General features: G+C 49.0%; 1 protein-coding gene across 5 annotated transcripts in view; it reads left to right on the forward strand.

Annotated features, from left to right (window-relative positions):
* The window catches only part of DAGLA (diacylglycerol lipase alpha), a 57887-nt gene extending 48942 nt beyond the window's left edge, over positions 1-8945 (forward strand). For 3 of the 5 annotated variants that reach the window (XM_039703484.1, XM_039703483.1, XM_039703485.1), the window contains one exon: positions 515-8944. In XM_039703484.1, the coding sequence (XP_039559418.1) occupies positions 515-1442 (928 nt within the window). In that variant the 3' untranslated portion in view covers positions 1443-8944. Of the gene's footprint in view, positions 1-514 lie in introns of all 5 variants that reach the window. The other 2 variants (XM_039703486.1, XM_039703487.1) reach the window with 1 other exon arrangement.
* The last annotated feature ends 6719 nt before the right edge of the window (positions 8946-15664 follow it).

The raw sequence follows: 15664 nt of genomic DNA on the forward strand, positions 1-15664 counted from the left end.
AGGATGTCTTGAGGAATGTCAGGGGGAAAAATCCCTTGTGCTGCTTAGGAATTTGACTGCAGCAAGGTCAGGAAAAGGTATGGAAGAGACTTCCTTTTTTTCTCCTTATCCAGACAGGTGGGGTTTTCCCAAGGTAAAACTTGGAGCCAAGTTTGGTTTGGTTTGGAAGGGATTTAAGGATCACCCAGTTCCAGCCCCTGACATGGATAGGGACACCTTCTACCAGCCCAGGTTGCTCTGAGCCCTGTCCAACCTGGAACACCATCAGGGATAGTCCACAGCCTCTCTGGACAGGAGGGAAGGATTTAGTGAGCCAGGAAAAAAGAGAGAAGGCCAAGAACTGGAGTTTGCAGAGGGAGGATCCATTTGTGATATTTCCAGCTGGGGGGACAGAGCGAGAAGAGTTTCCCCAGAATTGTGGATGCCTCTGGTTGGAGGAGCTGTGTGAGGAACTCTTGGATCCTCTAGCTGTTCTGGAATTCTGCAGCCTCCTGTTCTCTGTTTCCCATTGCAGGAGCAAATCCCATTCGGAAATCAGCCTGGAGGGATTCTATGAGACAAAGCCACTTTCTCCTGTGCAGAAGGACCCCGTGGAGCTGCTTCTCCTGGACACTAAGGAACGTCTCTCCGTGGAGCTCCAGGACCGCCGCGCCCCTCTGGCCACCATGGAGAGCCTCTCGGACAACGAATCCATCTACAGCTTCGATTCCCGGCGCTCCTCCGGTTTCCGGAGCATCCGGGGCTCCCCCAGCCTCCATGCGGTCATGGAGAAGGACGAGACGCACTGCTTTTATATAGACCCCGTTATCCCCGAGGAAAACCCTTCCCTCAGCTCCCGGACAGAGCTGCTGGCTGCTGACAGCCTCTCCAAGCATTCCCAGGAGACGCAGCCCCCGGAAAACGTCCTCAACAGTGGCGGCACCACCCCGCAGCGCCGCTGCAGCGCCGAGGGCGCCGGGAGCGACGGGGAGCGCACGTCCTCGTCCCCCCGGGAAGAGCCGCCGCTCCACAACGGCCGCCTGGCCGACGTTCCCAGCCCCCAGGTGCTGGAATTTGCGGAGTTCATCGACAGCCTCTTCAACCTGGACAGCAAAAGCAGCTCCTTCCAGGACATTTACTGCATGATGGTGTCGGACAGCTCCAGCGACTTTGCGGAGATTCCCAAATCCGTCAGCGACCAGGAGATCCTGCTGAGGGCGCAGTACGAGCCTAACTTAGTCCCAAAGCCCCCGAGGTTGTTTGCGGGCTCCACGGATCCCTCGTCGGGAATCTCCGTGTCACCCTCCTTCCCCCTTAGCTCATCCGGAGAACTCATGGATATCACTCCCACGGGTGTGAGCAGCCAGGAGTGCCTGGCCACGGACAAAATCCGGACTTCCACCCCCTCTGGACACGTAACCAGCCCTGCCAAGCAGGACGACCTCATGATTTCGGCCCTTTAGTGCAGGGGAAAGGGGTGGAATGATCCCAGTGGGATAATCCATGGAGGAGGCTGTCATCGGGCAGTTGGGATCAGAGGAGACAGCTGGAAAAATCCTTTCTGGGGTGACCCAGTGGTGGTGTCTGGAGGATGGATTGTGCTGGAATCCTGTGCTTGGAGCTGGGAGAAGCTTTGCCCCATGGGGCCTGAGAGGGTCTGAGGCACTAAAGTTCCCTACCTCAGCCTGTCTCATTCCAGAGGCAGATTCCTTGCCCTGGGGCACCTGCTGAGTTTGGGAGTGAGATACCTGGATAGATGGAAGCAGGAGGGAGCCAGGCCAGATCCCTCTCCTCGGGACCGAGCCGGTGGTTTTGGGAAATGAGCGGATTGAGACTTTGGGCCCTGTTGCACTACCACGGATCCGGCCCAAGATCCAATTCGGCACACTTCCATGGGGATTGCTTTTGTAGGACACTCCTGTTTTAAAGCCATTGGGGCTGTATTCCCCCCAAATCCAGTCTCCCCTTCCCGGCCAGGCGCAGCAGGAATGGGACTGGCACCATGGTTTCTCTCCCCCGAGCACTCCTGAGAGGGAAGGACACTGCTCCCAAGAGCCCAATCCCTCTGCCTTTGGCAGAAAGTTCTCCTGGATATCACCCCCATCGCTCCTCGGTTCCCTGGACCCCTCCAAGCTGGCGACATTCCTGTGGGACTGCCAGGATTCTCATCTCAGAGCTGCATGGATGTGGATGGATCAACTGCAAAATGTACCTGGCATTATTTTCCGGGCCCCTGTGGAGTCTGGGAGTCTCTCCTGGATCCCTGGGGGTCCTCACACCACCCATATGCAGCATCCGTGGATCAGTGCCAGCCTCTGTCATTGGGAATTCAGGGAAAAGATGGACTTTTTCCCAGTATTGCAATCTCTTGTATGTTTACAGAGCTGCTGAGCTGGTTGGAAGGTATTTATTAAGGAAATAGGGAGGCTTTCCCAAAGGAAAATCCATGGTCACCCTCTCCTTCCCATGCTGTTCCCTCAGGATGGGCAGGCAGAATTCCAAGCCCCTTGCTTCCCAAGTGGCTTGGATTTGGGGGTAACTGTCTGCCCCCCTCTCCCCACCTGCACAATTCCATGTAGGAAAGCTTGAGCAAGTTAGGAAAACTACCTGAGCCTCCGGGCCCAGAGGAGCCTGCTCTGCCTCTCCAGGCAGGTTTTCCAATGATGGGAGCAGGAGGAAAACTACCTATTGTAGGAAATGAAACATTCTTGGGACCTGGAAAAGGCCTTGAATTGCCACAACTCCCCCTCAAAGCTCAGCAGTTACTGATAGCTCTCCCCAGAGCTCCATCCTCCCTTCCTGGAAAAGAAATTCCTGGTTTAACTTCATTAGAATCCTGTGGTTGCTCCCTTTTCCCCTCCTTAGCAGTGCTGTTTCCATTGTGGGAGGATGCTGTGCTTTCCAGGAGCTCAGCTCCTGGCAAATCCCGGGCTTCCTGTTCTCCTGGTGGGCTGTGGAAGTTCTGGGATGGGCCAGGGCTGTGCTTCCCGGGAGCCAGTGGGACCCAATGCCACTGAGGAGCACTTTATAACCTGTGTGCATTGATGTAAATCATCCTGGGTGCACGGAATTCCACTGGATTTTGAGTCCAGGTGCTGATATCCCACTCCATCCAGCGTGGGATGCTCCAGCCCCTGCTCCTTACCTGTTTCAGAGCCTTCAGAAGTGCTTCAGGCAGCCAGGAAAACATTATCCCTGTGGTTTAAGGTTCCAAAGGTGACCTTTCCCTGAATGGAATCAGAGGGAGGAAGCCCCTCTGGTTCAGAGGGATTCGGAGAAGGAAAAATCCTTTTATTCTGAGCAACCAGAAGTTCTTTTTGTTTTCGTAGGTCCTTAAAAAAGGAGCAAGGAGCAAGTGGTTTGGGAGCACAGGGTAAGGAGGAATTCCTGCACTCAGGAAACACTGCCGAGGTGATTTTTCAGGAATACGCACAAAAATCTTGGAAGGTTTGAGGGGAAAAGGGGAGCTGAAGGGCAGGGAGGCTGGGGCTAGCGGGCTAGCTCCCCTCTGGCCCAGGAGCTGGGATAAGGAGCTCATTCCTGCCCTTAATCCCAGCAGGAATTAACCCTTAGCACTAAGGCAGAGCTTGGGATCTGCAAAGCACTTTAAAACACTAAGGAAAAGGATCATCTCTGTCCCTGGGAGCAACATGGATACCTGGGATTAGATGGAACTACTGGTGGGAGGTGCCTCCAGGTGAGGAAAAGTGGGATATCTCCCTCCTAAAATGATTCCCTTGGGAACCTGCTGATGTTCCATGGCTCAAATGTTGCACTAGAAAGTCCCTTCCCTGACATTCCTCTGCCGTGTCCTGGAAGACTCAGTCCTTGGGTGACTGTTTCCTTCTTTGTGCCATTGGAACTGTATCCCATAGGAATGGCCTTCCCTTGCCCTGAGGGGAAGCAGTCTGGAATGCTGCAGGTTTTTTGCTCTGTGATTACTGGACTTTGGAAAACCTGGAAATATGTAATTCCTGGGAGCTGGGCTTTCCACAGATCAAGGAGTAAAGGCACAAAGGAGCCCCTTGAAGGTTCCCATTGTATCCTGTCATGGATAATGGCTGTTTTTTGTTGACAAACAGATCTGATCCCAGTCCTCCCAAATGAAATCCACATTCTTGAAATTAATTCTGCTTTAAATGTCTCCGTGTCTTGATCCCCATTACTGTGTCTTGATCCCCAGCATTCTGTGTCTCCATTCCCATCCCTCCTTTGCTATCTGGGCATTTGGAAAGGCTGATCTCCCATATCCTCCTGAGAAAGCACACCTGGAATGCTGAAATAAATGTTAAAGCTGCAGCTACCTCCTTCATCTGTACTGTACACACTTCCTGCTTTCTCTTCCTGCTCTCTCTTTGGGAATATGAAGCATCTCCAGTTTTCCAAATCTTTCGGCTTCTGCTTCTTCCTCTTCAGCTTTGTGCCTTCTGATCTTCGAATATTCCCATGATACTCCAACAGGATGTTCCACCCTCTGCAGAGGCAGTGCTGGAAGTGCCTGACACCCCAGATCCCAGACCGACCAACAGGTCACCCATTCCATGCCTCATCCTTAAAATCCATTCTGGTCCTTCTTCCTTGGACTGAGTGACCTTTAAAGGTCCTTTCCAACACTGCTGAGTGTTGGTATTCCAAGAGTTTCTTGGCAGAGGAATGGAGCTGAGGCTCTTCTGCACCAGTAAATTGATTTTATTGTTGCTTTCATTGCAGCAGTGCCAAAAACATGGGAAGGATCCTGCAGTGCTGAGGATATACCAGCTCTTTTCCAGTATCTATCATTACTTCTTCTCCATTTGGGCTGCCTTCTCCATTTGGAATATTCATTTCCTCCTAAAACTTCTTTGCTCCGTGTTCTTCTCACCTATTTCAGGAGCCACCTTGTCCCTCCCTTTTCTCAGGGTGCTGGTGGCTTGTTTGACATCCTTGGTAGCACATGGGAAAACTATTCCAAAGCAGTTAAATGAGATTCTTGGAACATTTTAGGAACTCTTTTCCAAAGCAAACAGGATTTGTGGGAGGTATTTTGGTCTCTGCAGAGGGCTGGGATGGCAGAGGGTGGGGAGTGTGGTTATAGAATTCCAGCAATTCCCAGTCCTATTCTTTTAGGATGTTAGATTCCAGGAATAGTTGATGGTCCCATGCAGGATTAAAGGGGGAAATCTGTTTCCAAGGGCACATAAGAAGGAGGAAAAGCTCCAAGCGTGGGGATACAGGATGAATATCTAACACATTTTCCATGCACTTTGATGTTTTCCCAGCTTTTGCTGCTCTTTTCCTGCAGGCAGATAATATTATTTCCATGGACTCGCCCACACAGCTTTCATTTACAAATTGGGACATAGGAATAATCAGGATTACTCCTGGCAATGGGAATTAGGTGGGATTAGTTATTGCTGGAATGGGTGTATTTGGATTTGTGTTTTGAGGCTGTATCCACGAGTCTCCATTGGGCAGCAGAGCCCTTCTGTGTTTGCCTTGGGAATTGCTGGGCTGGAGCTCCCCTCCATGCTGGGTTTATCCTTATCCATTCTGGGATATCCTTCCCTTGGCAGTAGGACATTTTGGCTTTGCAGGATGGGAGCAGGAATATTTAATTCCAGCGGGTTTAGGGATAGTGGTTGTAACTGCACCTTTGAGTAACATTGCCAAGGGAGGTGTGGATTCCTCATTCCTGGAAATACTCCAGGCCAGATTGAATAAGGCTTGGAACAACCTGGGCTAGGGAAAGATGTTCCTGCCCACGGCAGCAGGTGAGAGCTTCCAAATGATTCTGGAATTCTGTGATTCTCTGCTTGTAGTGTTATGGTACTGCAGGAAAGGGAAGGTTGGAATTCCAGCAGCACCTCTGCATGCATTGCTCTGCTGAGAAATTCCTCTGAGGAAGCAGTTGGAAAGCACTGTGTGGAACTGGGCTCGTTGCTTCGATCCCAGAGCCTGTGCAGTGCTGATTTTTGGGAAGAGCTGCTGGATTTTGGGAAGAGCCTCATTTCTTGTGCCAAAGCTCCCTCTCATGGCTCCTGTGTAGAAGAAGCAATGCTGCATGGATCCTGCTGGAGGCAAACACTGCCCGTCCTTGGCAGCTGTGGGAAGAAGGAGAGGGGGGAATATTGCAGCTGGAGCTGGGATTCAGTCTCGAGTTCTTTGCTCTCCAGTCAAATCCACAGGGGAGTTATGGATGGAGAGAGGGATGGGAAGGGGCCTGGATCAGCAGTTACTGATGTCCTTCCCCTTCTTCCAGCTCCATGGAGCTACTTAAGGGCTGGAAATTCCAAGTAGCCAAGGATTAGGGCAATTCCTTGCTTTGTCATTGGGAATCATCATCAGCCTCCAAGTGCTTTGCTGTCTCCATTCCCATTGTTTTTTCCATGTTTTTTGAGTTCATACCTCTTGTGCCTTTGTTCTCCCTGCCTTCAGGTCCCAGTTTCTGGGATCAGACATTTCCCACCTTACTTTCCCACTTCTCTGGGAGTATGGAAGTGTGGCCAAGGCCTGGTAGGAGCTGCCCTTGCTCCCGAGCCCTCCTGTTCTGCCTCAGCCAGGACTTCCCACATCTTCCCACTTTTCCCTGCTGCCTGGGGTCGTATCCAAGTGCCAAAAGCAAATCTTGACCTGAGGCAGACAATTTCCTCCAGCCCACATCGAGTTTCTCCCTGGCTCTGGAACAGCCCCCTTCCAAAGGTAAGCTCCCTGGGAATTTTTCCTGCTTTCCTTGACAGTCCTTCTGACGTCACTGTGTCACACCATGCTGCGTGTCCTGACTTTCCCACTTTCCCAGTGTACACCTGTGGGATGAGGGGAACCTGTCCCTGACTTCACCTCTTGATTCCTGAAAATCCTTGCAGCACAGAAACAAGCCTTGACGTTGGTTTTAATTTGGATTCCACTTCCCTGCTTCCCATCCCGGGCTTTGTGCAGTTCCGATGGCTCAGAGTTGGAAATCCCAGCTGAGGGTGGCATGGACCTGTCCTGTTGGGATATTCACTTTTGGGAAGTTTGTCCTAGGACACTGCCACACCCTTTGGGTCCTAACTCCTTTCCTGGGATGTCCCCAGCACTTGGTGGTGGCAAAGTGGCCTCACCTGCAGCTCCAGCTTCCCACCTTTCCCTCCACAAGTCCAGGGAATACTCTTGACCTCCTGTCCTGGCACTAAGTGGAATTCCTAATGGCACAGGGATATTTGGGAATGGGCTGTGCCTCTCTGTCTGGAATGTTGAGCCCTGCGAGCCTCTTTCCTTTGGCTCTGCCTCTCTGGAAAAGCCCTTCCTGCCTGTCACCTGTGTCCCATCTCGTGCTGGGGCAGCTCAGAGCAGGATACCTCTGGATTCATTTCCTGCTGGATCCTAATTGCCTCCTTAGATCCGAAACCTTTGGCATTTTTGGGAGAAGCAGCCCTTCCAGGGAGCTCTGAGGCACTCCTACTGCTTCTGGCAGGGCTTGGAGCACTTGGATATGCAACTGGGGTGGAAAACAGCCCAGCATCCTGCGTCCCCATGCTCATCCTGGGAATGCTGCCCTCTGAATCCCTGCTCCGAGCTGCCCCAGCATGAAGATTCCAAGGAAACTCAAGCACTCCTCATGTGCCCTTCATTCTCCACGTGACTTTTTTTGTACCTCTGTACGAAAGATCTGAACTAATCCCGCTGTAAAGAAAGATCCGGATGAATTATAACCTAATTCCAGAATCATGGATGTATATAAATTTTCTGTATATTCTATGGCACTCTGTATAAAATGGATGTTGGAAGCATGGCTGGAGTATGTGACTGTTCCCAAGGATGTCCTGGACATGGATGGTTGGGAATTGCCTGAGGTTTCTGCCTTAAAGGGTGGTGAGTGAGTTGGGAGAGGTGGGAAGGGCACCAGGAATCGGGTGTGCGGCTCTTGGGAAGCATCCAGGGAATCACTGGGGGTTGGTTGTTTCTTCTCCAGCTCTCTCTGCTCTGGATCTCAGCCTTTGGAGTGGGAAAACACTTGGGGGAACATGCAGAGCTTGTGGATTTGTCATCCCATGGCCAGGTTGGAGCAGGGTGGAAGTTGTCCTGGAAGTAGTGGGAGGTGTCCCTGCCCATGGCAGGGATGAAACTGGATCTTTAAGGTCCCTTCCTACCCAAACCATTCCAGGATTCCATGATCCCTGTCCCTTGAGATGAGTTCTAGGAATCTCTCCCTCTGTGAAGAAGGAAATGAAGGAAGGGACTGGATGCTTTTGAGTTATTCCAAGTTAAGTTCAACCTGTCCTATAAAAAGAAGGATTTTAGTGCAAACAGGGAATTTTTGGGAGTGGATGGGAATGACAGGGATAGAAGAGGAGCATGTGTGCTCTCAGTCAAGGATATATCCCAAATATTCAATTTGTTGGACATTCCAGCCTGAACAGTGTGGTGATCTCCCCTTTGGATGAACAAGAAGGTGCTGGGATCCTTCTGTGAGCTGGGTGAGTCCAAACTGGGATTTTCCCAGTGTCCTGCAGGACACGGCTCTGGAGTTGTAAGGCAGGATTCTCATTGCCTGAGGGCTGCTCCCAGCTGAATAATTCCACATAATTCATATTCTGGAAAAGGGAAAAGCTGCATTTATGGCTTACAGGGTCAGGGAATAAGGGCAGGAGATGTCCTGGAGCTTGCTGACCAGCCAGGAGAAATCCAGGGAGAAAAGGAATGCCTGGAAGTGTGTAATCCTATTAATGGCTGCATGGAATTGTTTTTTATGGCTGCTCCTGAAGGGACTATCAGGGAATTAAGAGCTCAAAGGTGGCTGAACTACTGAGTTCCTATAAAAATGCCTATAAAAAGTGCTGGAATGTTTAACTGCCTGATGTTTTGGGATGGTTTTGTGGGATTTTTTCCCTACCTGGAGCTATATCAGCCTCATAAAAGGATATTGGCTCTTCTGGAAACCCTTCCTCTCCTGGGGAAGGAAAACATCCAACTCTGGCTGCTATCCTTGGATAAACACGGAATAATCCATGTTTAGGAGAGGCTGCTTTAATTCAGTTTTTAAGGATGAAAATATATGGATGTGGACACAGCAGGAGTGGGGGATGCTGCTATAAAACCTATTAAAAGCCTTCCTTAGGGATGTAGTCGTGTTTTGTAGGGAGATTCTCCAGCTGCTGGGTGGATTGGTGGCCTTAGGGAAAAAAATCCCAGTTTATTGAGAAAAGCTGTTTCCAATCCATTGAGAAAATATCCAGAACTACAGAAAAAAACCCCAAATTTTCCAACAATTTTTGAAGTGTTCCCCAGCAAGCAAAGAAAATGGGGGAAAATAATGGGAATATTTAATTAACTAAAGCTGGGATCTAATTGTTAATTAATTCAGTGGAAACCAGCGTGGCACAAATAGTTCCTCAGGGTTTTTCCAAGGATTCTGGGCTGTATTTCCATTGGAGAAGAGGGAAAAGAAATTATGATCTGAGGGTGATGGTAACTCCTGTAATTCCTAGCCTGTTCCAGCGGGATTTGCATTTTCCTGCCTCCTGAGCAGTGTTTCCTTGGATTTTCCAGCAATCTATACTCATCCCTCCTGCCACAGAACTTCCTTGGAAAGCACATCCAGCCCTTGTGGCCTTGTTTGTCCTGTAGAGTGGACAGGGGCTTTCCATAGAGCCTGGATGTCTTTCTTGGGAGTGGGTGGGTGACACTTCCCTGCTCCAGGCCTGGGTTGAGTCCTCGTGCTTCCAGCTCCAGAGGTCTCCCAGGACATGTATATTCCTCCCTGAGGATGGTCCTTTATTCCTTTATAAATCAATGGAGGTGTTCTCTCTGTCTTGGGAATGAACCCTTTGGAGTTAATGGATAACCAGGAAGGGATTGATCCACACAAGTCTCCTGCCAGGAGGAGATAACAGAGGGAGCTCTGCTTCCGCCTCCAGCAGGGTGGGAGCTTCCCTGGGAGCTGGAAAGGATTTCCCAGAGAAGCTGTGGCTGCTTCATCTCTGGAAGTGTCAAGTCCAGGCTGGACAAAGCTTGAAGCAACCTGGGATAGTGGAAGGTGTCCCTGCCCATGGCAGTGGATGGAATGGGATGAGCTTTGAGGTCCCTTCTCACCCAAACCATCTGGGATTTGGGGAGTTTGTGCCTGGATTGGGGTGGTTTGTGAGTAGGAGATTCCAAGTATTCCAGCATCTCTAACAGCGACACAGCAGCTTCTTTGGGACTTGGTCCCACCAAGAGAAATAGGTCTTATATCCATTGCATATCCCTGGATCCATGATCCTGGCTCGGCTGAGCCTCATGTGAGCCAGATTAACGATTCCAGTGCCCTTCCAGAGACTGAGGTGTCATGCTCAGAGCTGATGGAAAAACTTTAAAAATAGACTCCATGTCCTTCCAGTCATGCCTGGAGCCTCAGCTGGAGGTTGGGATGTGGGGGAGGGATGGGGTAAAGGAGGGGAAAATTCCTGAATTATTGTTTTGTTGGAAACTGGACTTTGAAATTCGGCGCCGGAGGGAGCCCCGGCCACACCTTCCATGAGTAATATCCCAAGGAACATCTCTCCACCCCTTCCTGGCTCGTGCTGCCTGCCAGCCACGTGGGACAGGGAGAGCAGGGGTTGCAGGGAGTATGATCCAGAGGAGATTGGGAAGAGGGAGAAATGTGGGAAACATGGAGGACAGGAGAAAGGAAAACCAATGAGGGGCTGCGTTTGGACCCACTGGAGCTGCCTCCCTATGGATCAAAGCAATACCTTGGATTTTTTGGGATTCAGAGGTCTCTAGGATCCTTTGGGGATCACACAAGTCCATGCCTGAAGTGCTGCATTCCCAGCTCACTGCAGGAAGGGAGCTGGACCATCCCATATGGATGAGGTTGGCTCCATCCCTTGGTGTGTTTTTCCACTGGGTCTTTTCCCTTTAAACAGGTCTGGGAAGGGCAAGAGCAGCATTCCTTGGGAGTGGGAGCTGAGCAGGACTGGAAGGCAGGAGGCAGACTCAGGTGGGAAGGACGTGGATCATCCACACCTCGATTTAGGCACCAGGGGAAGAGAAAAGATGGGAAGGAGCAAAGATTCCTTAGGGATATGTCCAGAGGAGGGCATTCTGAAAATGGCAGTCATTTTGTGAGGGCAGAACCCTCAAATTAGAGGATTTGAATCCTTAATGAGCCATTCCCAAAGGGATTTTCCTGTGTGGTAAGGGATGTGTGGCACTCCAGAGCTGTATCACAAGAGGTTGAGATGTGGGAATGTTGACATTGTCCCTAAGGAAAGGAGGAAAGTGTCCTATTTTTATTGTAATTTAGTATTGCAGCTGGATTTGGGTGATTTGGGCTGGTTTAGGGTGATTTATTGTAATTTATTGTAAATTAGTTGCTCCACAGGACTTTACACTTTAGGATGGGAAATCCCAGGCCAAGTCCAACATGGTCAATCCAGAGGGATCCATATCCAGGCTCAGGATCCTTTCCCAAATCTTCTGATCATCCTTGGACCCATATACATGGTCCAACGCTGTCACAGGCGTCACTTGTGGAAGTGCTGGTGGAACTGGATGGGCTTTAAGGTCACTTCCTGCCCAAACCATTCCAGGATTCTATAATCCTTGTCCCTCAAGAGCAGTTCTAGGCATCTGTCCTTCAGTGGAGAAGGAAATTAAGGAAGGAACTTCATGCTTTGAGTTATCCCAAGTTAAAGTCATCCTGACATATAGAAAGAAGGATTTCAGTGCAAACAAAGTTGGGTACAAGGGAATTTTTGGGAGTGGATGGGAATTACAGGGATAGAAGAGGAAGATGAATGCTCTCAGCCAAGAATATATCCCAAAAATTCAATTATGTTGGATATATGAGTCAGAATGGTATGGAAATCTGCCCTTTGGATGCTGGGATCTTTCTGCAGGGAAGGTGAGTCCCAAATGGAATTTTCCCAGTGTCCTACAGGGTGAGGGACACAGGGACATGGCTCGGGAATCATAAAGCAGGTTCTCATGGCCTGGGGCTATTCCCAGTTGAATAATCCCATGGATGAGCTTTAAGTTTCCTTCCAAGGCAAGCCATTCCAGGATTCTGGGATTCTAAATCACAGAATCATGGAATATGATTCTAGAAATCAAACAGTGATTTTATGAGCCCATAAGAGTATGGGAAATGATTCCATGGATCCCAGGATTCTAAATGACAGAATCATGCATTCTAGGATTTAATATCCTGAGTTGGAAAAGGCCCCAAAAGGATCATCCGGTCCAATTCTGACTTTAGTGCTGGGTTTTATCTTTATTTAAGTAAAATATTACAGGCCAACATCTAACAGGGTTTAGGCTGGGCTGGCGTTCGGCTTCCCAGGAAAAATCCATTTTCCCTTAATTTCCTTTCCTTCCCACGCAGCTTGTGCCCGAAACAGGGGGCTGAGAGCAGGAACAAGGGGAGCAGGGAATAACAATTGTCTTAATGTGGAGAGAGAGGAGAAAAAAGGGCTCGTTCTCTCCATCCCGAAATAATAGACCCATTACTGTCCCCAATCCTCAATCCCCCTCCTCTCCCGGGAGAAGAATTGGTCACTGCACAGCTGTGGGAGCGGGATAAATATATTTATATATCCCGGAGAATCTGCCCTTCTCAATTGGGATGTGGGGCTGGACAATCCCTCATTGTGCCCTGGCTGGCCCGCAGCAGAAAGGCCCCACAGTTTGGGGCTGGCAGGGCCCCGGCGCTCCGAGAACTCGGAACTTCATGGACATTATTCCCAGCGGGCCCTTATTTGTTTGATTGGAGTCATTATGGGGTGGGAGGGGTGGGGGGAGCTGGGCGTTATTGGGGATTGTGGGAACATCTGGGGAGAACAAACCACAGCTGGGCCTTCCCCTGAGGGGGCAGGGGTTGGGATTTGGGGCTGGATTTGGTGATTTGGGGCTGGATTTGGATGATTTCGGGCTGGTTGGGGCTGATTTAGGGTGATTTGAGGTTGGATTTTGGTGGTGTGCAGCTGGATTTTGATGATGTAGGGATGAGTTTGGTGCTTGGGGCTGGTTTCGGGTGATTCACAGCTGGATTTGGGTATTGGGGCTGAATTTGGGTGACTTGCAGCTGGATTTGGGTTATTTGGGCTGGTTTAGGGGGATTTGCAGCTGGATTTTGTATTTAGAGCTGTTTTAGGGTGATTTGCAGCTGGATTTGGTGTTTAGGGCTGATTTGGGGTGATTTGCAGCTGGATTTGGGTATTGGGGCTGGTTTTGGGTGACTTGCAGCTGGATTTGTGTATTGGAGCTGAATTTGGGTGACTTGCAGCTGGATTTGGGTGATTTGGGCTGGTTTAGGGTGATTTGAGGTTGGATTTTGGTGGTGTGCAGCTGGATTTTGATGATGTAGGGATGAGTTTGGTGCTTGGGGCTGGTTTCGGGTGATTCACAGCTGGATTTGGGTATTGGGGCTGAATTTGGGTGACTTGCAGCTGGATTTGGGTGATTTGGGCTGGTTTAGGGTGATTTGCAGCTAGATTTGGTATTTAGAGCTGGTTTAGGGTGATTTGCAGCTGGATTTGGTGTTTAGGGCTGATTTGGGGTGATTTGCAGCTGGATTTGGGTATTGGGGCTGGTTTTGGGTGACTTGCAGCTGGATTTGTGTATTGGAGCTGAATTTGGGTGACTTGCAGCTGGATTTGGGTGATTTGGGCTGGTTTAGGGTGATTTGCAGCTGGATTTTGTATTTAGAGCTGTTTTAGGGTGATTTGCAGCTGGATTTGGTGTTTCGAGCTGGTTTAGGGTGATTCACAGCTGGATTTGGTGTTTAGGGCTTGTTTAAGGTGATTTGCAGCTGGATTTGGGTGATTTGCAGCTGGATTTGGTGTCTAGGACTGGTTTAGGGTAATTTGTGGCTGGTTTAGGGTGATTTGGAGCTGGATTTGGGTGATTTGGGGGCTAATTTTTAGTGAATTTAGGGCTGGATTCTAGTGATTTGGGGCTGGATTTGTGACTGGGTTTTGGTCGTTCGCAGCTGCATTTTGATGACTTAGGGCTGGATTTGGTGTTTAGGGTGATTTGGGGCTGGATTTTGGTGATTTGAGGTTCAATTTTGGTGATTTGGGGCTGTTTTAAGGTGATCTGGATTTTGGTGATTTGCAGTTGGTTTTGTGGTCTGTGGCTGGAATGTGAGGCTGGATTTTGGGGATTTCCTGGTTTTGTAATTTGTGCCTGGATTTCAGTGATTTGTGAGTTGGTTTTGTGGTCTGTGGCTGGAATTTTGGGGATTTCCTGGTTTTGTAATTTGTGCCTGGATTTCAGTGATTTGTGCCTTTTTTAAAAACAGGATTCCAGTAATTTGTGGCTGGTTTTGGAATTTCTGGGAGGATTTTGGTGGTTTGCGGTTGGATTTTGTGCCTCAGGCCTCGTTTTATGAACAGGTTTGCTGGTTTGTGGCTGCATTTTTGTAATTTGTGGCAGGTTCAGTGTTTTGTGGCTGGGTTTTGGTACTTTGTGATTAGGTTTTCATAATTTCTGGATGGATTTTGGTCATTTGTGGCTGGGTTTTGGTACTTTGTGATTAGGTTTTCATAATTTCTGGATGGATTTTGGTCATTTGTGGCTGGATTTTTTTATGTTTTGTGACTCTTTTTTGATGCCTTATGACTTTGGGAACAGATTTTGCTGCTTTGAGGCTGTTTTTCAGTGATTTCTGGCCAGATTTTAGTAGCTTGTGGTTGGTTTTTTTTTGGTGCCTTGTAATGTTGCTTTGTGGCAGATTTTGGTGTTTTGTGAGGGGAGTTTGGTGCTTTGTGGTAGATTTTGGTGCTTTGTGCACAGATTTTGGTGCTTTGTGAGTGTTTTTTGTGCTCTGTGAACAAATTTTGGTACTTTGTGAGTGGATTTTTTTTGTGGTTTCTGGATGGATTTTGGTAGCATGTGATGCTTGGTGACTTGTGGCCATGTTTTAGTGCTCTGTAGCTTTGGTTTTTTTGGTAGTTTATGGACAGATTTTGGTAGTGTGGCTGGATTTTTGGTTGCTTGGAGCCAGCTTTTTTTTTCTTAGTGCTTTGTGGCTGGATTTTGGCAGGTATGCTCTGTAGCTTTGGTTTTTTGGTGGTTTATGGACAGATTTTGGTAGTTTGTGGCTGGATTTTTGGTGGCTTGGAGCCAGCTTTTTTTTCTTAGTGCTTTGTGGCTGGATTTTGGCAGGTTTTGGCTGATTTTTTGGTGTCTTGTGGCTTTACTTAGTGGCAGATTTTTTGTGTTTTGTGAGGGGAGTGTGGTCCTTTGTGAGGGGTTTTGGTGCTTTGTTCACCAATTTTGGTGTTTTATGAGGGGAGATTGGTGCTTTGTGAGGGATTTTGGAACTTTGCACAAATTTTGGTGTTTTGTGAGGGGGATTGGTGGTTTGTGAAGGATTTTGGCACTCAGTGCACAAATTTTGGTCCTTTGTGAGGGGTTTTGGTGCTTTGTGGGCAAATTTTAGTGCTTTGCAGCTGCTTTTGATGTTTTTCTAGACAGATTTTGGTAGTTTGTGCTCTTTTTTTTGGTTTTTTGTTTTGTTTTCTGGTGATTTATGGCTCTCTTTTTTTGGTGCTTTGTGCACAGACCTTTGATACTTTAGTGGCTGGTTTTGGGGGCTTTAGTGGCTGGGTTTTGGGGGCTTTAGTGGCTGGTTTTGGGGGGCTTTAGTGGCTGCTTTTTGGGGCTTTAGTGGCTGGTTTTTGGGGCTTTAGTGGCTGGGTTTGGGGGGTTTTGTGGGTGGGGTTTTGGGGGGGTTTATTGG

The sequence above is a fragment of the Passer montanus genome, unplaced genomic scaffold (assembly GCF_014805655.1).
Source record: "Passer montanus isolate IOZ18808 unplaced genomic scaffold, ASM1480565v1 scaffold163, whole genome shotgun sequence".
NCBI classification, from domain to species: domain Eukaryota; kingdom Metazoa; phylum Chordata; class Aves; order Passeriformes; family Passeridae; genus Passer; species Passer montanus.